Source organism: Crocodylus porosus, unplaced genomic scaffold, assembly GCF_001723895.1.
Source record: "Crocodylus porosus isolate Cpor-Errol unplaced genomic scaffold, CroPor_comp1, whole genome shotgun sequence".
Taxonomy (NCBI): domain Eukaryota; kingdom Metazoa; phylum Chordata; order Crocodylia; family Crocodylidae; genus Crocodylus; species Crocodylus porosus.
Window position 1 is genome coordinate 51,300,098 of NW_017728943.1, and position 24,055 is coordinate 51,324,152.

The 24,055-nt window shown below is 46.0% G+C and overlaps 1 protein-coding gene across 1 annotated transcript in view; it reads right to left on the minus strand.

Moving 5' to 3' along the window:
• MSH6 (mutS homolog 6) overlaps positions 1–22,231 on the minus strand; it is a 31,881-nt gene extending 9,650 nt beyond the window's left edge. The window contains exons 1-6 of the mRNA XM_019549345.1: positions 21,990–22,231; positions 18,104–18,306; positions 14,009–14,175; positions 2,640–5,190; positions 1,057–1,328; positions 266–383 (exon numbers count right to left, since the gene is read on the minus strand). Of these exons, the coding sequence (XP_019404890.1) occupies positions 266–383; positions 1,057–1,328; positions 2,640–5,190; positions 14,009–14,175; positions 18,104–18,306; positions 21,990–22,183 (3,505 nt within the window). The 5' untranslated portion in view covers positions 22,184–22,231. The remainder of the gene's footprint in view (positions 1–265; positions 384–1,056; positions 1,329–2,639; positions 5,191–14,008; positions 14,176–18,103; positions 18,307–21,989) is intronic.
• Between the last annotated feature and the right edge of the window lie 1,824 nt (positions 22,232–24,055).

The following is a 24,055-nucleotide window of genomic DNA, read 5'->3' on the forward strand; positions in this document are numbered from 1 at the left end:
TCAGGGTGGCTAGGATCTGGAACCAACTTCCAAGAGAAGTGGTGCTGGCTCCTACCCTGGGGGTCTTTAAAAGGAGGCTAGATGAACACCTTGCTGGGGTCGTTTGACCCCAGTACTCTTTCGTGCCATGGCAGGGGGTTGGACTTGATGATCTGCTAAGGTCCCTTCCGACCCTACCAACCATGAAACTATGAAACCTCTGGAGGTCCCTTCCAGCCCCACTTCTCTGGGATTGGTGTGATTCATAGGAATGCAAGGAACTCACCTGACATAATTCTGTCAGAGGCACCCAGTCGTGTAAACACTCTGTCAACAGGAGTGAGCCTGCAAGCTTCGGCAGGTAAGTAACATCCCAACTGAGCCATTATTACCAGAAGGCCAGCCTGCCAAGTGAGAAAGGATAAAAGCTGAAGAAACTTCTCGTCCCATGTGCTCATTTGGGATTTAGCTCTCCAGTGAGAACAAAAGAAAAACTGCATTTCCTCCCCCCTGCTCTTCCCCATCTGACACTGCATTGCATAAAGCTGCTAGAGTGTACAGAGCTCAGGCTAAGTGGGACTGAGCCTAGTTAATACTTCCACAAATCTCCAAAGGAACAGAATACTGCAGGAAGTCGGAGTTTATCACCTGGTACTCTCTTCCCCCTCCCTCCCCTCCCACAAGCTCCCATGCACCCAAACATGTCATGAATCAACACCTCAATATGCCAGCAGGGGAAGTGTGTTGTGAAAAGCACCCACTGACAGATTAAGTTTAACAGCTGAAGTCCTGCACCTTATGTGGCCGTTAAAGACCCTGTGACACATTCTGACAGTCTAGATTTTAGCCCTTTTGTTTCTAGCTAAGTTAAGTTGGTTAGTTACCCCCAAGCTATCCAAACACTTACTGCATTTTTATGCCATAGTTTAAATTGCTGTAGCATTGCTGTATGCTGCCAACTATACCTGTAACCACCACCCAGGAGGTGAACAAATTTCAAATCATGCTGTTAAATAATAATTCCTCTATGTAAAGTCAATTAGTAATTGGTAAAAATGAGCCATATTCCACAGTCACCTGTCTCATAAGTGTAGATTTGCCACCCATATTTGGGCCAGTTACTAGAACACAGTAGGCTTCACTAGTGCTCTCTTCATCTTCATCCTTGCAACCTATCACAATATTATTGGGAATAAAATCATCCCCAAAAAAAGTTTTTGTAATGCATGGATGGCAGGAACCTTTAAGCTCCAAGAAGGGTGGAACATTGTTCTCTGGCAGCAGAATCACAGGTCGACACATTGGTCCTTCACCATCTCGACTATAATTAGCAAAGCACAGCAGGACATCTACAGAAATCAGAGAAATGTCATTAATTTAGGTTACTCCCTTTCTCTGTTCTGCGCATTCCAAGAACATCTGAGAACAGAGAACCTCACTTCCCAGGGTATATTTTATTGAAGATATTAATCCTTTATTGGGCACCACTTTATAAATGTTTAACATCTGCCTAAAGCTTATGTCTGAAGGCAAAAAACGAAACAAAACAACCCCCTCCCTCCCAAAAAAACCCAAACAAGCTCAGCTGTGGTTTTACTTACTGCATCTTATACTATTTTCCCCTTTTCCAGATGGAAAACCAAGGAGGACAACCTGTTTCCATGACAATGAATTATTTAGTAGCAAAAGGCATTCAACTGCATTATTTTTGTTGCAGTATTACTTGAAATGTATTTCAATGAAGTTTTAAAATACTGAGAGGCTGTGGTTTTATCAAAGGGGGACACAAATCCATATTGTTATTTTGGGCAATGCGTGTCACGTTTGGAGCTGGTGCAGCTCAAAGTCAAGTGCTTGATCACAGACCCTGTGCACTAGCACTGCTACCTTTTATTTCACTATTGCCTGGAGCACAGATCAAAATTGCTCCATGCTAGGAAAAAATTCCCCAAAGTAACAACAGTGCTTACAATTCTGCAGAGGTGGAAGGTGACCAGATCACCCTTCCTTCCAAAAGTAAGAAGGGGATCTGAGGGAGTTAATTTGTTGTCCTGCTCTCTCACTTGTTCCACCCCCTCTGCCCCTCAACTTCGTAAGACATAGAGAAGTGAGGAAGACCTTCTATTTGCTGGTATCTTGCAAAAACATTGGACAGGGCACCAGCCCAAGAAGAAGGGAGAAACAATACTTGGTCTTGGCTAGGCTACAGGTTCACATAGTTCCATTAAGAATCCTTTCTGCAGCAGTAGCTGGGATGCTGCACCCCTCAGGGAATGCAAGCTCCTAATCTAGGGTTACAATTCTTAGGTAACATGGCCTTGCTGACCAAGGTACACTGAACTGTGGAGGAGGATGTCGCTGGCCACGTGTGTACCTTTACATGCGGCATAGACAAGAACAACAAAAAAAAAAATATTAAACACTGCAGGGTCCAGCCAACAATTTCTCCTGTCATATCGTGGCACCGGAGAAAACCGAGTCAGGCAGACACTTGTCATTTTCATACTCAGATGAGGCACCACAAACTGCTGCACTCAGGACTTTTACAGAAAACTTGCAACCGGCCCATGATTCATTTTAGTTTGCCGCGGTCAGGGTGGCAGTAACTCAGCACCATCAGTTCCCTTATTAACTTGATAAGTCTCTAGATAAAAGCTTACCGAGGACAGCAAAACATTCCACTGCTGTTTGCCAGTCTTTGTTGTTTTTATCGAAGTTGTAGAAGAGTCGCCTCATGCAATCTTTCACAGCCGCATCTCTCCGCTCCTCAGCATTGACCATGTCAGCCAGCATCTTCTCGATCTCCTTGGTCCAGTAGCGTTTGTAACCCTTTCTGGTGGACTTCAATTCGTACTCCTCAGGCAAGCCACGTGTCACTACGCTTTCTGGAATTTCTATTTGATATCTATTCTTGCCTGCCCCCCAGTACAGCATAGTTTTGAATCCAAGTAGCTTGCGCTGCTTATTCAAATATTCCCGAAGATCCTCTTCCAGGTCTTTTATATCCTGCAAGGCCTTATCATAATCAGGGTCAAACCCAGACTTTGGTGTGATCACCCCAGTTTTTCGAGCCTGATTATGGTCAAAAGCAGTGTCCCATCTTTTAAGCTCTGCGTGGAGGTCTGGAAAGCGGCCCTCTGGAGTTTTCGACTTGCGGGTCACTACTTGTTTAAGTATTTTGGATTTGAAATCATCAACGGTTTCTTCCATCATGTCTATGATCTCATTCATTGCCTTAAACCCTTCCAGTGCAGACAGAAAGTCAGCAATTTTTTTTTTGCCGTACTTGGTTTCCTCATAAAAGATGGCCCGACTGTCCGGATGACTCTCACTTTTCAGTGGAGATCCAATACTGTGAATTTTACTCAGAAGCCTTTCCAGGTCTGGGAGTTTCTTTAGTTGTTCACTAACTTCAGACATTTTAGCAGGCACTGCCAGAAGGTCTTCAACTGCATCTAAACGATCATTGATAGCATAAGGATTACAGAGTGGTGCGCAGATCCACTGTTTCAGGAGTCGCTTTCCAAAGGGCGTGCAACAAGTGTCCATCCTTTCCAGTAACGTTCCTTCCATGGTGCCAGTGGTTCCATTCTGGAGGATTTCCAAGTTCATTAGAGTCACCCCATCCAGTACCATCCTCTGACTAGTTTTTGCAAAGAAACTACTTGATCCGGTAGCTTTGGTCACATCAATGTCCACAGGAATGTATTCCTCAAAGTTTACCAGAGATAAGAGCTCCTGATCAATAAGGCACTTCTTAAGGTAGAAGACACAGCCACCAAGAGCCGACAGAGCTAATTCACTGTTGTCACCAGGAGTAAATCCCAGAGAGTCGCTTTCTGAAGTCATGGATTTGATCACAGGAGGCAAAGTACACTCATCATCAGAATTTTCCTTATCCTTGAAGTATCCCTCCTCAAGCAGAGTTTTTAGTGTTTTAGAAGCACTCCAGAATTGGGAGCCTGGGATCAAACCTTCTTGCATGCAAGAAGACAGTGAGCCTCTCAGTATTTTGTATGTGTCTGAAGAGAGGTTTCCCTTCTCAAACAGGATCTGCACAGGAGTATAATGTGACACCAAAGTTCTGAACCTTGAACAGTGGCGGTCATCTGGAAACTGCCCAACATAAAATTTGCCAACAGAAGTGTCAACAAAACAGACACCATATACACGCAGATGGCCAGAAGAGTCTTCAACTTTTTCTTTTATACACAGAAGATATCTGTTATGGTTTTCAGATGGATCACCATCCAGAACACTGTAAGTCTGTGTCCCTTTAGTAATTACCCGACATATTTCTCTTCGTACAACCTTGTCAAACTTTGTTGGGTGAGCCAGGGATTTGCAGCGTGCCTCCATCATTTCAGGCGTCTCTGTCTGCTCAACCCGGACTACTTTGTATCCCTTCTGAACTAGAACATCAGAGAACCTGCCAAACGCGATTTCTGGGAACCCTGAATGGGCCCATGTACCTTTCATAAATATCAGTCCAAGTTCGTTCACCGCAGTTACAGCATCCATGTGATACAACTCATAGAACTTGCCAACTTTGTAGAAAATCACAGAGTCAAAGTTCTGACTCTTGAGCTGCCACCACCTTCGCATTCCAGGGGTACATTTGTTTAGGTGATCCTCCGGCACATAGAGGGTGCATGGGTCATAACTAGGGTCACCCTGCCGCCTCCTGCATCCATCTCTCCTTTTTCCTTCATGGAGCCATTCAAACTTATCGTGCTCCCATTCCACAGAACTGCCAACTCCTCCACCGCCCGTATTTGGCTGAGACTCGAAGCTTTCAGGTGCTGCAAAAGATGTCAGCTTGGACTTGGTTTCTATAGAAACGGCTGCCACTCTTTTGGGTGCCTCGGGAAGGTCATTCTCCAAGCTCCTCCTTTTAGCTGGTCTGTTTATGGCTAGTCTCTTTCGTTTAGAGGCAACTTTAACAGGACTTTCTACATCCATCTCTGTGTCTGGCTCAGAGTCTCCAGATTCACCTTCATCCACTCCACTGCTGCCTTCATCGCTGCTTGCTTCATTTTTAGTGTCTGGCTTAAACTCCACATCTGAACCTTCATTATCAGTGTCAGAGTCAAACACTCTTCTCTTCTTGGATTTTCCAGCACTTCTTCTCTGGCTAGATGTTTGCTTATTTTTTTTCACTTCCTCATCGCTCTCATAATCCTCACTGTTGCCTGATGCACTTTCACTCATCTGTTAGAAAGCAAAGACAAATAATATAAACAACTACATACACTAGGATACATACAGCAAAATGCAATGAAACACCACAGGTAGTCATAGTCCTCTGCAAGCTTTTGTCAACACAAGCAACTATGGCATTTCCTGCAAGGGATTGGAAAGAATTTAGACCCAATCCCAAAATAATTCTTCAGAGGTTAATATAACAGGACAGATCAACAAAGGATAAAAGGAAGGATAAGGGAGGGGGCTGGAAAACGAGTGTTCTTCATTAAAGGCCAAAAGAGAAGACTAGATCATCCAATCTTTATCTCCTGTACATCACAGGATGCTGCACTTCCCTCAGTTAACCTGAGTTTGGTGCAGTAACTCATGTTTGACTGAACTGTCTCTTTATCCAGTCTCTTTTTTGTAATAAAAAAGATGAAGAATCTACTATTTCCTTCATAAATTTGTTCCCTTAGGTGATGGACAAACAATCGAATTAAAGCAAGTTCATGAGGGTAAAGACTTACCCACAGAACACCCAATGCTGATGTTCACATACCAACAATTTACCCATGATAAATGAAAGCTTAACCAGGGTAACTGCAAGCACACTTATGTGCCAGCTGTTCCAGAGCAAGTCTACCACCTGTTTTGATCAGATTGTTTTTCCATGCATTCACAGTTAAAAATTAACTTTATTTCTCATTTAGGTATCAAACTTCAGCTTCCTGCCACTGGTTCTCTTTACATCTTTCCCTAGGGGTGCACCGACAAAGATTTTCTTAGCCGATACCAATGGCCAATTATTAACCAGCCATATTGGCTGATACCAATCCGATAGCCGATTTACAGGAATGCAGCCTGGTAGCTCAGAGAGCAGCGTTTGGCTGGTAAGTCTATCGGGGGAAGGGGCATGGCAGGGAGCAGTTCAGAGGCCGCCCAGGAAAGGCTGTGAATGCAACCCCATGAGCAGCTCATCCACAGGGCGTGGTGAGGAGGGTGGCTCCCCCAACACACACACCCAGGAGAGGCATAGGGAGGTATGTTGCCCCTGCCCTGGATCTGTGCTTGGGGTGAGGGCGGGCTGCCCACAGAGAGCTCGGGGCTGGGTTGGAGTTGCACTTGGGGTGGGCAGGCAGGCAGTGGCAGCAGTGGTGCTGGGAGGGGTGGCTGTGGCAAATTTTGGGGTGGCTGTAGCCCACCCCAAAATACTTGGGCCTGCTTTCCTTGTCTCTGAAAGGCCAAATATCCATTTTACATCTGGCATAACTAAAACGCATTTGTTTGAATTAAGTCCAGTCTATAAAACCATTCAGATTGCTCCGTGACAGTTCTGCCTTCCTAATTATCCACAATTCTACCAGCCTGCATATTGTCCAGAAATTTTTTCAGCACTAATTTATATTTACTTTCAGATCCTTGAAAATGTTGACTATCCAATTCCAGTAGAGTCCTATAAAACCTCCATGAGTAACATCACCATATGATTATTTATCCCTACCAATACCTACTGCGGTGCCACTCAACTACCTTGTAATCCATTTAACCTATGCTTTATTGTTACTATATACTGCTAATTTTTAATAAGCATGTTGCGCAACACTAAATCAAACATCTTACAATAATCTATTATATCTACACACTGATCTTTATCCACTAAACTTCTACCTGCCAGGAGAAAAAAAAAAAAAAAAAAATCAAGTTTGTTGACAAGACCTATTTCTCACAAAGCAGGGTTGCCTGGCATAAATTAAATTCCTATCCTTCAACTTTTACTAGCTAAATCATGCTTTTCACCCTTTTGCCCAGCACTGAGATCTGGACAACTTATCTGCACCTCCCCAACTGATCCAACTTGCCCTTTTGAAATTCCAGCACAATAATTCTCTTCCAGTCTGCTTCCTCCAAAAATCCACAATAATACATTTAACTGAGCGGGCCAGAGAGCTCCTCAACTAGCTCTTGCAGAACTAGAGGTGCACCAATACGTCAGTCTGATATCAGATTGGCATCAATATAAGGTAAATTGACGATGAGAAATTGACCTGATATGGCTAATAATTGCCATGCATATGTGCAGCTGCAGCGCAGCACATAGGCAGCAAGGAGTGCACCCTTGCAACTTAGAGAGCTGCATGCAGCTGGTAAGTTTGCTGTGGTGGAAGGGGGAGGGAGGGGGCATGAGGAAGAAGATCAAGGCTAGCACAGGTTTGTTGTGAGTAGGTCTTGTTTGACCAATCTCATTTCCTTCTCTGACCAGGTGACCCATCACGTGGACAAGGGAGAAGAGACTGATGTCATATATCTTGACTTCAAAAAAGCCTTCGATCTGGTATCCTGTGATCACCTCTTGGCCAAACTGGCCAGTTGTGGCCTTGGGTCCACCACAATCCGCTGGCTGGAAAATTGGCTTCGTGGTCGGACCCAGAGGGTAGTAATTGATGGAAGTCACTCATAATGGTGTCCTGTGACCAGTGGGGTCCCCCAAGGCTCTGTCCTTGAACCCATATTGTTCAACATCTTCATTAATGATGTAGACAATGGAGTCAGGAGCGGACTGGCCAAGTTCACCGACGACACCAAACTTTGGGGCAAAGCATCCGTGCCAGAAGACAGGCGGGTAATCCAGGCTGACCTGAACAGGCTCAGCAAATGGTCGGAAGAGAACCTGATGGCGTTTAACACTGAAAAATGCAAGGTTCTCCACCTTGGGAAGAAAAACCTGCAGCATCCTTATAGGCTCAGCAGTGCTATGCTGTCTAAAACTACAGAAGAAAGACTTGGGGGTCATCAATGAACATGAGCCTGCAATGCGATGCTGCGGCTAGTAAAGCGACCAAAATGCTGGCTTGTATCCAAAGATGCTTCTCAAGCAAATCCCAGGCATCCAGTTTTGGGCTTCACAATTCAAAAAGGATGTGGAGAAGCTTGAGAGAGTTCAGAGAAGAGCCACACGCATGATCAAAGGTCAGGAAAACAGACCTTACAACAACAGGCTGAGAGCAATGGGGCTCTTTTGCCTGGGAAAACATAGGCTCAGGGGTGATCTGGTGGCCACCTATAAGTTTATCAGGGGTGACCACCAGAATCTGGGGGAATGTTTGTTCACTAGAGCGCCCCAAGGGATGACAAAGTTGATTGGTCATAAACTACTACAAGACCGTTTCAGGCTGGACATAAGGACGAATTTCTTTACTGTCCGAGCCCCCAAGGTCTGGAACAGCCTGCCATAGGAGGTGGTTCAAGCACTTACATTGAACACCTTCAGGAGCAAACTGGATGCTTATCTTGCTGGGATCCTATGATCCCAGCTGACTTCCTGCCCTTTGGGCGGGGGGCTGGACTCGATGATCCTCCGAGGTCCCTTCCAGCCCTAATGTCTATGAAATCTGGCCCTGATGTTTATCCCTACTATGTGACTATCTTCCTTGTTTAATTAACAGCTTGGAAGCTACTTTCATCTTCATATGCTACACGTACATCATCCTGCTTCTAAGTATTTCAGCCATTTTCTACAAAACTGTTAAATTTTATCATATTCTGCTAGTAACAGACCTGTGCTATTGCTAGGATTCCTTTTGTTCTTTAGACAGTTAAAATTCTTTACCATCCTTAAATCAGGCCTGCCATGAATTTTCTTTCCTCCTTTACCTTTAATTTCCTTAAACTATTTTCCATGCCATGTTTTCTAATATATATCGGTCTTACTATTTATCATTTTTCCTATTTATTATATATTGCTCTCCCCACTGCCAGGTTTGCTTTCAGGTGAACCACAAACCAGGACAGATTTCTGATCAAGTTGTCCTTTTCCTTGATTTCTTGCTGAAACCTTCTTAAAGGACTTCTCAATTTTCATTTGTTTCTATGGCTAAATTTTTCCTCCCGACAAATTGTGCTTATAATTTTCCTCAGCTTATTTTTTAAATGTCCTCTGCCTGCCATATCATAGGTGACCAGGTCATGATTACTGGCCTGTAGGCAACTGCCAATTTTCAGTTTAGTGATTAAATCTTTTCTCTCATACTGAGCTCCAAAAATCAAGTTACCCCATACTGGACATGTCTCCATATGCCTGGGACTGTGCATTTAGTACTTGTTAAAGCAAGTACCAAACGACTATGCGTGCAGTACCACAAGTACTGCACAGTCCCAGTGGTGCATGGTTATTTTTAGATGCTACTTCACTGTAGTGATGAGCTATGTCACTGGAGCTCATCTCTATAGCGATGTAGCATCTCAGGTAGATGCATCCACTGGGTACAATACTGCATATTACAAAATGGTCCCCTGTAATTTTAGGAAGCAAATATTTTACTACTAACCTTATGAGACATGTAGTATTAGCCTCCCAAACTGAAGCATCTCCTTTTAAATTTCTGATATCTAGTTAATGGTATTCAACACACACTGCCGAGCCCTCTATCAACTCTCATCTTTTTTTCCAATGGGTTATAACCAGTAATTTTACTATCCAAATTGTACTGAAATCTTGTAGGATGATTTGTAAGGCCAGCTATATCAAGTTTCCTTTCATTAAGGATTTCCAATTCCTCTTGTTTGCTAATCAGGCTCCTAGCAGTGGTATACGAGCCATATACAAATTTCTCCTCCTCCATGTGTTTGTCCCCTCAGTTCAATTTGTTCACAACATGCCAAATCTGATTTGTGCTAAGATCCAAACAAGAAATGCACCTGACGAATAAGCACTCAGGTTGGGGAAGGGGCATATTTTTTATATGAAATCCATGAATGTACAGGAAAAGCACTCTCACAGGCCAGATCTATTCTAAAAAATTGCTCCTACTGTCATGTCAGTTAGGCATGTAGGGCTTCTTCATGACAGTCTGACTGACAGAAGCCCCAACACAAGCACCATCATACTGGCTGTAAAGTGCTTTTACCAGTACGGCTTATTTTGCTTGCTGGACTAATATGAACTATTCTGCCAAAAGCACTTTTCTGCCTGTAACAGCTTCTAATACTCTAAATGTCTGGGCCAGTATTGTTACAGGCATAACTGCAGTGGGGCCTGGGCAATATATGGACCAGGGGAAGTCTGTTTGAAGACGGAAGTAGTTACAGTCCAAATGGAAATGCTACAAACTGAAAAGACTTAGCTGACATGGGCTGAGTTAAAGTCAGTTCTTTGTGATATTATCTAAACCACTTTTTTAGCAAGAGATCATTGTTCCTCTTCCTCAAATCGCTTACCCCAATCACTTCCCAAGTGTTGTAGCAAAAATAAAATGCAAACTGCAAGTTACTATGCAAAAATATCACCACTCAAACCCAGAAAACTGTGACAAGTAACTGTAGACAAGTCCAATATTTTACAGGAATTACATTTTCAACTGCTGCCTTACACAAATATGTTCTCTGTGTTTAACTGAGTTCAGAAACAATTTCAGTACATGATTAAATAATTCATTGAAGGTGCAAACAGTGAATACACCATTAGAGATGATTTTTAAAAATTGTTTCCTTACCACGTTTTGGCAAATACATACTATTTTGCGTCCTTCAGGTCACAACCATTAAATTCTTACAGTATTGCTACTACAATGAATTACAATTTGAAGGCTGCTTTCATATTTATTTCTCCATTTTTAACAGAATTTTAGTAGTAAACACCTTCATGATGGCAGGTAAAAATTTAAGATAAAAATCAGGAAAGCTAAGAGACTCTGACGAGCAAACAAACACACAAAAAACAATTTAAAATGTATCAGAAGCAGACGTCTTGTGAGAGAATAAGTGGGAACTCACAGGGCATTATCAAATAAATCAAGATGGATAAAATACATTTAAGAGAAACTAAATAACCGTTTTAAATCAGTCTTCTTCAGAAAAAATATTCAGAAGATAGTACCCCTTTTCACAGACGGAGATGTCAAAGGAGAGGGGATAGGAAAGCTATTAGACTCAGAAGAAATGCACACATGCATTCTCAAGGAACCTGAAAACAAAGGGCATTTATACACATTTCCCGCCTCCTGTGACGCGCTGGAGATCCACTGCTTCAGATACTCTACATGTGAGCTAAGGCAAACTGTGCTGCACTGCATTCAGTTGTATAAGTGGCAAAATTCCATGCAGATGGCAGCACTGCACTTCTGAACTAAAGTACTTCCAAGGTGTTTTAGTTCAAAAGTACACCACTGCCATTTTCTGAGCACCGATGCGCATTTTGCCACTTATACAACTGTAAGTGTTGCAGCGCCAGGTACATTTCAAAGCGCCCAGTGCTTACGTGTGTAATGCCCAAAGTATCTAGGATGCTATTGCGGAGCAAAGAGGGAAAACGATATAATGGATTATAAAGAGTCTATGGGACAAAACACAAACAAATGGCTAAAGTTCTACATGGCGTCAGCTGGTCAGCAAGGTGGCCCGTGATTCTCCCTTAGGATTGGTTTTCCCCATGAGAAGTTTCTTCTATAACTACTCACTGCAGTTTCCTGCATCTCTCTCTGAAGGTGTTGCTGGTCACTGTCAGATGCAGGAGGCTGGAGAAAAAGGGCCACTGATCTGAACCAACATTGCAATTTCTCTCTTCCCATGTTTCCCTACAACAAACTGAGGGATCAAAGACTCATAGGTTCACAGGAAAGTAGGACAGGAAGGGACCTCATAAGGTCCTTTAGTCCAGCCCCCGCTACTCAAGGCAGGATCAGCCCTGACTAAACCATCCCACTCAAGTGTCTGTCTAACCTGCTCTTGAAAACTTCCAAGGATAGGGATTCCACAATTTCTCTACATAACTTGTTCTTATGTTTGGCCACTTTCATAATCAGAAAGTTCTTCCCAATCTCTAACCTAAATTTCCTCCACTCAATATGTGGCCCTATGGCCACAGAGAAAAGCCCATCTGCATCTGCTCTTTAATTACCCTTCTGGAAGATGTATCAAATCCCACCTCAGTCTTCTCTTCTCCTGACTAAATAACCCAAGCTCTTTCAGCTTTTCTCCATAAGTCTTTTCCCTCAGACCCCTGGTCATTTTTGTTACCCTACACTAGACTCTTTCCAAACTGTCCACTTTGTTCTTAAGTGTGGGGCCCAAAACTGAAAGCCATACTCAAAGTAAAGCCTCAGCAGTGTTGAACAGAGTGGAAGAATCACTTCCTTTGATTTACCAGTGATGTTCTTGTTAATACAATCCAGGATGCTGTTGGCTATTTCTGCAACAAGAACACACTGTTGGCTTATAGTCTACTCTAACCCCTTGGTTCTTCTTTGCAGTACTGCAGCCTAGCCAGTCATTCCCTAGTCCATATTTGGGCATGCAGTTATTGCATCCCAAATTCAGGACTTTGCACCCGTCCTTGCTAATTCTAACCCAACTGACTGTACATTTCTCCAGCACATTTAGGTCATTGTGGATCCTAGCCCTACCTTCCAAAGCATCTGCAACTTCTCTACATTCATGTGGTTTGCAAATTCGTTAAATATGCATTTGATCCCATCATATAAATCATTAAAAGATGTTGAACAATACCAGATCCAGGATAGATCCCCGAGGAATCCTCCTTGGTACCTCCTCCCAACTAGACACTGAGCCACTGATGACTATCCACTGAATGCAATGATACAATCAGTTATGTATTCACCATACAATACCAAGTCTGTATTTCCTTAGCTTGTTAATGAGCTTAATGAGTTTCCTTAGTTTGTTGGGAGAGAAGTTGTCATATGAGAACGTTGTGAGTAGGGATGCATGAATAGAGATTTAGGGGCCAATATTTAAGGAGGTATATTGGCCAATACTGATCCGATACAGCTGCCATTAGGTGGTAAGCCCGGTGTGGTGGGAAGGAAGGGGGCATGGAGGTGCAGATCAACACCCCCTCAGCCTGGGCGAGGGGGAGCCCCTAAGGATGGAGGTGTGGCTCGTGGGGTGGAGGTAGCTCCTGCTGTTGCTTGCACCCGGGGGGGGGGCCTTGTGCCCCCTAGATTTGCATGGCGTGCCGCAGCTGCAGGGTGGAGCTAGTGCTGTGCAGCTCATCTTGCTGGGGGCTGGACTCAAAGCAGGTTCTGGCGGTGCTGGGGGGAGGCTGCAGACACCCCAAACTTCACCACAGCTCCTCTACTTCCCAGATAAATGCCCCGCTTCCACCCAAGCACCAGAAAAAGCCACGGCTATACCAGGCGGTGATAGGGGCTGGGAGCGGAGCTGTGGCGAAATTTGGGGTGGCTACAGCCTCCTTCCGGTGCTGCCGGACCCCGCTCTGAGCCCAGCCCTTGGCAAGAAGAGCTGCATAGTTCCAGCTCCACCCCGCAGCTGCAGTCTGCCCCGCACCGTGGATATCTGGGCTCACACGTCCTGAGGTGCTAGCAGTGGCAAGAGCTACCCACATCCCACGAGCTGTGCCTCCGTCCCACACTCCATCCTCTCCCTCCCCCCCGCCCCCCACTCCATCCTGGCTGGGCAGCGCCTGCCCCTGCCCCCTCCCTCACCATGGGGGCCTTGATCTGCCCCCCCCATGCTCCTTCCCTCCCCTTCTGACTTACCAGCTGGAGGCAGCACTCCATGCTGCTGGCTTTGCTCTGTGCTGCACAGGTATTTATTGGCCAAATTATTTGCCCCATTGGGGCAATATCCGATATAGACAATTTTCTTCATATCGGTACCGATCCAATATATCAATGCTCCTCTAGTTGTGAGAGCTAGGGATGATACACTTTAGCTAACAGAGGATTTCATTCAGGACACAAAGCAAAGATTTCTTTGAGAAACAGAACACAAGACAATAGTTGACTGATAAATCAGCACAGGAAGCACACATTTCTCTCCTCTTCTCACTACTTCTGAGAGACCATGGTAAACTCAAAACCGTTACCTCCATTTCCTCATCTTCCGTGTCTGAAGGTTCATTGCACACAGCAAGCTCAAGCCGCTTACTTGCATCTTTAGGCATAGCATCATCTGCTAAGATCATTGCTCTTTTAATTTCAGGCTTTGAACTGTAAAACATGCCTCCCTTCTGTGTTTCTTTGTCTGCTGAACCTGTAAGATATGCAAATATTTTGTTGGAACACAAAATGAAGTGTAGGATATGGCTAGTCTTGTAGCATAACCATGCACCCTCTTCATTTAAAATAAGGGTCAAATAGACCACTATTATCCAACATTTTGCATCACCCAAGAGACCCACAATTCAACTCAAACTGAGATAATTCTATCCCAAAGAGCTGAAGCATGTAAAAAACTCCTGAATTTTTTGCTTCTGTGTTCCTGAACACGGATCAGGACAAATCTTCCAGTTGTATTATAGACAGACACAGGAGGAACACCAGCCCATCAATGGTCAGCACTGACCTAGTACAGGGAGACTTGGTGGGGCTAGATGTGTTTAAGTCAGCAGGACCACATGATCTTCATCCAAGGGTGCTGAAGGAGTTAGTCAGCATCATAGCAGAGCCACTGGCACAGCTGTTTGAGCACTCATGGCACTCTTGACAGGTCCCAGAGGACTGGAAAAGGGCCAATACAGTCCCTATTTTCAAAAAGGGGAGGAAGGAGGAACCGGATAACAATAGGCTAGTTAGTCTCACCTCCATTGCTGGGAAAACGTTTGAAAAAATTAGCAAGAATCACATTGGTGGGAATCCAGCAGGAAAAATAATGCTGAACAGCAACCAGCATAGGTTCATAGCAGGTAGATCCTGCCCAACTAACCTAGTTTCTTTTTATGACCAGGTCACAAAATGCTTAGATGCAAGAGTGGAAATAGATGTCATCTACTTGAACTTCAAGAAGGCCTTCGATACAGTATCACATCCTAGTCTCATAAACAAACTGACAGGCTGTGACACAAATGATTACATGGTCAGATGGGTGGCAAACTGGCTTAAGAGTCACACCCAGAGAATGGTGGTGATGGGTCAGTACTGACCTGGAAAGCTGTGGGCAGTGGGGTCCCCCCAAGGCTCGGTCCCTGGACCTGTGCTGCTCAGTGTTTTCAGCAGTGACTTGGATGAGGGCATGGAGAATACCCTGTCCAAATTTGCAGATGACATAAAATTATGGGGTAGAGCAAACACACCAGTGGGAAGAGACTGAATCCAGGCAGACTTAGACAGGTTGGAAAAATGGGCAGAATAGAATAGGATGCAGTTTGACAAAGACAAGTGCTACATCTAGGGAGAAAGAATCACCAACATCCCTATAGGCTGGGGGATGACCCTCTCAGCAGCACCGTAGCAGAAAGAGATCTCAGAGTCATAGTTGACCCCAGCATGAACATGAGTCGTCAGTGTGACAAAGTGATCAGCAAAGCTAACTGCACTTTACTGTGCATTAGCAGGTGCATCACAAACAAGGTCCAGGGAGGTGATACTTCCTCTCTATACAGCATTGGTCAGACCACAGTTGGAGTACTGTGTCCAGTTCTGGGTGCTGCACTTCAAGAGGGATGTGAATAACTTTGAGAGGGTCCAGACAAGGGCCACTTGTATGACTAGGGGCCTGCAGGTAAGGCCCTACAAGGAGAGACTGAGGGACCTGGATCTCTACAGCCTCTGCAAGAGAAGGCTGAAAGGGGATCTTATGGCTGTTTACAAATTCACTGGGGCAGGACAGCAAGAAATAGTAGATGCCCTGTTTACTAGGGGACCCCTTGGAATAACCACAAACAGAGAGACCAGGTTTAAGTTGGACATCAGGAAGAACTTCTTTACGGTAAGGGTGGTCAGAATCCATAATGGGCTTCCGAGGGAGGTGGTGCTCTCTCCTACCTTGAGGATGTTCAACAGGAGGCTGGACAAGCACCTAGCGGGGATCGCCTGACCCCAGCACTCTTTCATGCCCAGGGCAGGGGGTCAGACTCAATGATCTGTTGAGGTCCCTTCCAACTCTAACATCTATGAATCTATCACTTGCTCTGCATTAAAAAGTGATGGCAATCTTTGCATTCAAGGACTGCTCTGCATACCTATCAAATGAAATAACTACACTTGATTTGAGCCCATCACACCAAGAAGCAATAATCAAATCCTGCATGAACAAAATTTGGATTTTTACAATGCTTTAGCTTTGTCAAAATTATTTATCCAAGTCTAAGATAAAATCCAAATCCAGAAAAGAATATTAATGGCAAGTGTCTGTTTGACAATAGCAGTCATTGCTGAAAACAAAAAAATGGTATGGAAGCCCAAATTTAGGTCCACAAGGTTACACTGAAAATCGGCTGAAACAGTTCTTTACGCCCTCCATATGGACTATTTTATGAAACTGGGTGGAGTTTTAGCAAACTGGCTTCCACATCATAAAAGCCCAAGGTTCCCATTACATTACACACTTTACAACTAGAGGGCTGCACCCTGCACAGCTCTGCTGCACCCAGAGCCAGGCCACACAATATGCAGATGCCTCTGCTCCTCCCCCCTCTACCCCAGCATCCACCTCCCACCCTGCACGGCTTCCAGTTGGTACTGTGGCTGTGCAGTCATGGCAAGGCTCTCAACAGCAGCTGGGCCTGCACAGGACAGGGTGCAATGCAGAGCATTGAGAAGCCATCTCTCTCTTTCCCTCTGTGATGAGCTGCTGCCGCACCACTAGGAGATGAGTCCTTGCCAACCATGGGGGTCGGGGAGGTGAGGACTCAGCCCACGGCAGCTATAGCTCATTGTGGCAGACAGGCAAGATGGCTACCTGGCATGCTGCACCGTGCCCAGTCCCATGTGGGCCCACCTGCTGGAAGCCCTGGTGCCAGGACTGCGCTGTGGCAACAGGAAGCTGAGCAGGGGCAGAGGAATCTGCATGCTGCATGGCCTGGCCTAGCCCCAGAAGAACGGAGAGGCATGGAGCGCAGCCCTCTCTCCTCAGGCTCCCAGCAGCAGCTGGCAGGCCAGATAGGATCAACTGGCATCTCCCCAGTCCCCCTCTCCGCAGCCCACAACAGCTCACCAAAACCTAAGTGGTACTCCAGCCCAAATAATTGCCCACCCCTGTTCTCATCTGCCCTGTGTTGACTGCACTGTCCAGTAGGCCTAGCGTTTTAAGATATTAAATATAGCACATTTTTGTTGGAAACTCACGACACTTCATTCATTTCCTTTCTTCTTTTTAATATTCTACTAGTTTTCAGTTAAGACTGGAATCAGCTTATTTTCTATGAGGAAGATAAAGACCAACTGTATGCAGACAGATGTACATGTATTTGATACCAAGCACACATTAAACATTCAGGCCATTTTCATTTTTAATAAGCCACAGAAACGTAAGTAAGGGGAATTATACAGTGTACTTGTGTGTGCATAAATACAAAAGGGACAGGCATACCACTAAGACAAAATTCTGAATTCAGTTCCTATTGTTAGTAAACAGCAGTGTAAGTTCTAAATAGTGTCACTGATTTTGTATAACCAAATCCCATAAGCTTCAATATGGGGGCTAGCTAGCAAATTAAGAAAGATGTATTATTCAGAACCTATAGTTTAATTCAGGTCAATATTATATAGCAAAAATATAATCAGAAAATTAGAAAATAAATACCATTGTTGATCAAATGTATTATACAACAGATTGATTTGATTCTTGATAATGTTCTATCCAAGTACAAGTTTAGGCTTTCGTCATGCCACTATAAGGAGTGCTTAAAAAAAACAAAAGCCCAGTTTTTCAAAAAAGTTCCTTTAAAAGCAATGAGACTTCTTAGAATTGGAAATTAAAGCTGAAAAACTAGTGGAACTTGTCTAGCATTATACCTGTTCAAAGAATTGTATAATCCTCAATATATTTAGAATTTGTAAGGGGAAGCGGTAACTTCTACCATTTTATACAGTGGGGAACAGATTTCCCCACAGGCAATTCAGGCCTTTAATAGCAGGGCTAAAATTAAAAACAAAATTCCTTGGGCCCCAGCCTAGCATTTCTTTCTACCCAACACACAGCTTCTCTTCCATTTCCCCTTTCAAGTAGTTACGTCTCTTACCTTTATATGGCTTTAAGTATTTAATGCTAACCCAGCCTCTTGTGGGACTGTCATCAAAAAACTGGACATGGATACGAGAGGATTTCCCTTTGCCTCTGGTGAGTGTTCCTTCAATTGGGTGGTTGTATACCAGACATGGCCACCAGGGATAACCTTCCATCTTGGCCCAAACTAAATCACCAGGTGAATACCCACAGGAGACACTGCAAAATAGACCACCACAGAATGTAATTAACATTTAGCACTGGAAAGCAACTCAGTCTTTAGTTCTTTTCCTTCTTAAAGGCAATAGCAATACTCCCAAGTCAGACTATCAGATGCTTTGGCACAGTAGATTTTGGGGATCTCTAGAAAACAAAGAACTAGAAAGGGACCTCCTGGGTTATTATTAGCTAAGACCACGCTCTTGTCAGCAACCACTTTTTTCTAATCCCATTTATAAACTAATCGAACTCCATCTCAAGTCTGACTAGACATTTTCTCCTTCTACTCCTGCTGGAATCTTAAGCTAATGTCTGACATGCAAGCACTCCAACTTCACAGAACCTGGCTCCCTCTAACTTGCACACAGTATTTTTTTGTGCTCCATAGCTAAAATACTCCACATTTAGATAAAAGAGGACATCAGGGACAGAATGCCATGAGGAATTAGCATCTGCAAACAAGACCAAATTCGTAGAAGAGCTCAGTTCCTCTTATGATACATAAACTAAGTGACCAGGACTTCCAAAAGATCTCAGCATCCAATAAAAATAGGAACCGAGCTGCACTGTAAAGCAGTTTTGAAAATCCAGCCATTGTTTTGCAAGTTTCTAACCAGCAAACACATGCCGACCAACATCTCTTAATTCCCGTTACAGAAGTTGTCAGGCAAATAAGCAGCAACATGCAGAAAGAATTCCAGAACCATGGAAAATTAAGTCCTCAAAGGGACCTCAAAAGATCATCAAGTTCAAGCCCCCTGCTCTGAGTAGGAATACTGCTGAGATTAAATGATCCCAGCAAGGCATCTGTCCAGTCTCCTCTTGAAGACTTCCAAGGTTGGAGACTGCACCAACTCCTTGGGAAGTCTATTCCAGATTCTGGTTACCCTTATTGTAAAGTTCTTCTTTACATCCAACCTGAAACCATCCTCTGACAGTTTATGGCCATTGCTCCTTGTCTTCCCCTGGGGCACCCTAGTGAACAGTTTCTCTCCCAGCTCCCAATATTCACCCCTTACATATTTATAGACAGACATCAAGTCCCCCCTCAGTCTTCTCTTCCCCAGGCTGGACATTTCCTGATCCCTTAGTCTTTCTGCATAAGGTTTGTCCTCCAGGTCCTTAATCATTCCTTTGGCCCTTCTCTGGACTCTCTCAAGATTTTCCATGTCCTTGTTAAAGTGCACTGCCCAGATCTGGACACAGTACTGCAGCTAAGGTCGCATCAGAGCCGAGTAGAGAGGAAGTATCACTTTCTTAGCCCTGCTTGCGACACATTGGCTAATGCACCCCAGCATGCTATTAGCTCTGTTGACTACAGCATCGCGCTGGTGGCTCATGTTCATCCCATGACCAACCATAACCCAGAGGTCCCTTTTGGCCATCATGCTGGCCAGGACATCTCCTCCTAAACCATATTCATGCTGCTGGTTGCTTTTATCCTTACTGAACTGTATCTGCTTCCACTCTACCCACCTTTCCAGCTTGCCCAGGTCTACTTGGATTCATATCCTATCCCCTAGCATGACCATTTTTCCCCATAACTTAGTATCATCTGCAAACTCAGCCAGCGTGCTTTCCACATCTTCATCCAAATCATTGATAAAAACGTTGAACAGCATGAGGCCAAGAGCTGAAGCCTGCAGGGCACCACTGGCCACCTCCCAGCAAGATGATACAGACCTAACCACTAACACTTCTCTGGATTCAACCCCTTAACCAGTTCCCAACCCACCTGACAGTGGAGTCTGCCAGCCCACCATCCCACAGTTTTTGGGTTTTTTTTTTCCATAAGTGTCATGGGATCATATCAAAGGCCTATTTAAAATTGAAGTATGTGATATCAGCTGAGCCTCCCACATCTAAGCGGTTCATTATTTCATCATAAATGGAGACAAGGTTGGTCTGACACTCATCTCCTTCCATGATCAAGTAAGGAACAACCAGGGGCTCATGTATTTACTTCTGCAAGCTGCAAATTAAACAGCTTCTTGACAAAAGGCATAGGAGAACCTAGCTACCTTTTTTTTTTTAAATCATTTAAACTTGGCCAGGTTATGACCCCTTTTACAGGCTTAGTAGTGATTTGCTAGAGCTTAACAGCTAAACTTGCTGAAGATTTAATTGTCACTTAATACACATGAACCTCTCACAGCTCATCACTACACTGAATGTGGTCAGTAATATCACAACTGAGCAACTGCTCCAGCCTAGGATTCTGGTAACCCTATTGGACTCTTCCTGAAATGGCTGCTCCAAGCATGAGAACAGAAAGCAGATAATCTGCTGCACCTCTGCCAACAACTGCTTTGCAAGCAGCTGAGACGCATGGAGGAGGAAGCCATTTGGCTCACATACAAAGGAGCTGCCTGTGATGTTTTATGAATGCTAGATGTCTGTCTATTATATGCTTACTTAAGTTTAACTCCAGCAGGCACCAAATTGCTGGCATGCAGGAAGGGAGACAGTAAGTTCCTGACAACTCTATTTACTAACCTTTACAAGCTACTGCTGAGAAACAACTACAGAGAAGCCCACCCTGACCACTCCTAGACATACACATCTAGGAATCAAACAAGCTAAGGCAAGAGTTATCGGGCATGGAGAAGAAATCTGAAGGGTCATTCGGAGAGCAGGCTGAAGCCAACTCCCTTGAAATGAATGAATGTGCGTGTGTGTGTGGGAGGGGGATCCTATGATCACCTCTAGGTCAGTTTACCTAAAGCCACCCATAGATAGACTTGGGGCACTCCTCTGAAAATGCCAGCTCTGGGTTTTCACTTGCTTCGCTTACAGAAAAATAAATGCAGCCATTATTTTCTGTCATGAAGAACTCAGAAAGGCCAGAACTATGGTTTCCCATTTGAAATCTCTTGTGTTTATCTTGCAAATCGTATTTCCAAACCCAGCAGTGGCAACACTGCGCGGCACCCCGCTCCCGAAAGGATCTCATGGCACCCTGGCTGAGAACAGCTGCTCTATACAGATCTAGCTTAGGTTAGACAGAGGTGCATATGAGCCATTTTCCTCCCATTACGGCTCTTCCCACTGGCGAGACTAAACAATGTGTTGCTGTGACAAGGCTGGTCTGCCCCACTGCACTAACCCCCACAAACCCACTCAGTCTTGCAGCTTTACCACAGTGGGGGAGGCCTCAGCTTGGGGACCTGGCCTGGAAGGGGCCAGACAGAGGGAACCAGCCAGGCGCTGAAGAGGGCGACCGTTAGCAAAGCCAAGCCCTAACGCTGACAGATCCTGCCTGGCGCTCTCTCTGCATGCAGCTGCTCAGCGCTCCCAGTAGGGCAGGGAAGGGCCTAACCAGTCCCCGAGGCGGCAGCGGCAGCAGCAGCACTGGCTGCAAATCCAGCGGGAAGAGGGGAGCACAGGAGGTACCAAGGGCTGCCCACCGCAGCCTCACAGACTGCCTTCTCCCCCTCGTACCTGCCCCACGCCCAGCCTGGCAGCCCCAGCCCTGGGCGCCGCCTGCGTGTCCCCTCCCCCTCAGCAAACACGGGGGTGGGAAAGCCCGCGCGGCTAGGCCCCGCCCCCTCCCCGGCGCCCCGCGCAGCCTCCAGTCACGCTGCGACTCCCCCGCGCGCTGAGAACCAGGCGGTTCCACCCTCCCCGTGTTCGTTCCGAGGTGCGAGAGTCCCCCCAGCCGCCCCGCGAGCACCCCGGGCTACCTGAGCGGCCGGGCGCAGGGTCCTACCGCCGTCGTCTTCCCAGCCCCCTCGCTCCGCGCCGCCGCCGGGCCAGGGCTGGGCGCTGGGGCCGCCCCATGCCCGTTCCTCTCGGCCGCGGCCGGGGCCGGGGCCGGCGCCCTGGGATCGGCAGCGGCCTTGGGAAAGAAGCGGAGCAGCGTGCTCTGCCGGGACATGGCTGCAGCTGCCGCGCCAGCCGGAGCAGCGCGCGAAATCCGGCCACACCCCCTTCCCACCACGGGACGAGACGCGCGACACTGCTCGCCCGCGCATGCGTCCGGGGACACCCCCACCTCTAAGCCCCGCCCCTAGCGAGAGCCGCTTGGCGCGTTCCCCCTAGCCCGCTAGGGCGGGCGAGGAAGACGGGGCGGGGCGTAGTGCAGGGTATCGTCTGTCTTGCGCATGCGGCCGCGCTTCTTCCCTTGTGCTGAGTGTCCTGGCGCGGGTCCCGAGGGTTTCCCGCGTGGGCCCTGAGCTGTAAGCACCGCCACAGCTGTGTGGCACAGGGGTCTGGGCTGCTGCTGCTTGTGGTGCGCTTTGTGTTGGGCCTTGTCAGGCTTACCCCGCTGTGCCTGGAGAAGGGCCTTTGTGCCCAGGCTTGCAAAGACCAATTGTTTCCAGCTGCTTAGCTGCTCTGATACAAGATACCACATTTCGCCAAAGAACCTTGTCTGCCTGTGTCCTTAGACCAACACGGCCATAACCAGCACCCCTGAGCCTATTGCATAGGGCACTGGGGAGTCGCTTGCTACAACCAGTCAGCAGCCGCACATGCAAAGTAGTTACCGCGGGGTCAAATGGACTCCGCGGCTCTCAAACAGAGCCACGCTCCTATGAAGTTAGTGCTTGACCATGTGTGATGGCTCCCGAGTTGTTTTTTATCCAGCTTTCATTTGACTGTGTAGCAGGGGTCTAAAGCAGTGGCTTTCAGCTCTTGTGTGGGTCCCCACCACATTTAGACTTGGCCCAAGTAGGGAGCAGGCTTTTTATTACAAGAAAAATATTATATTGTAGTGTGTGTGTGTAATGTATATGTAAATGTATGCATGTATATGAATATGTATATTAGGGCTGTGTGAAACACCATCATCGACTTCTGTTTCACCCTTTGGAAGGGATGGTGTTTTGTTTAGTTATTTTGTTTCATTTGGAAAGCGCTGTTCCATTTTGTTTGGTTGAAACTGTTTCAATGTTTTACCCATGGGCTATAATGGGGAATCATGAAAATACCTAAAACTTTGTCATTTCTTGCCTGATTCAAATGAAAATTACAAGGATTGTAGCCCATGGTGAGGGCATGAAGCCTGCCAAGTTTCAAGGAAATAGGTTTAGGGGTTTCTGGGAAACTGCACTTAAAACTGTTAAAAGCAAAACTTGTGACCCTTGTCGGCAGTGGCAGCCTCCTGTCATCGGGCATGCAGATCTGGGAGCTGGCACCCCTGGGAGGACTCCGGCAGCAGTGGGAGGGCAGGTTGAGCGCCGTGGGGCTGGCAGAGCCAATCAGAACGCAGCCCTGGCTGTCCCACCTCCCACAACTGGGCTGCACTGCGACTGGCTCCGCCAGCCCAGCGGTGGAAGGCAAGCAGAGCCAGCGCTGTGCCCAGGCCTGTCCTGCCGCTGGGCTGAGCTCCACAGGGCAGGTGGAGCCACTCGGAGTGCAGCCCTGGCTCTCCTCTGCCTCCCGCCTCTGGGCTGCTTTGAAAGTCCAAATTTTTCGAAACATTTTGAGTGCCCTTGTTTCGTTTCAAAGCTGTTTCAAAGCTTTTTGTTTCGTTTCAGTTTTGCTGTTTCAAGCTGGAAATGTGTTGAAACAGCTTTGAAACAAAGCACTCAGCAAAATTTCGCACAGCCCTAATGTATATGTATAATGTACATGCATGTATATGTATATGTGTGTGTATATACTAGCCAATTCCTGTCAAAAGTGAAGTGGGGGGAGGGCAGCTGGGGGGGGAAGGCTGTATCCAACCTAGCTCTCCCACCACCTTTGGGGCCAGGCCCACTCCCCTTTTGCCTCTCGCCACTTCGGGGCCAGAGGCAGGACCAGC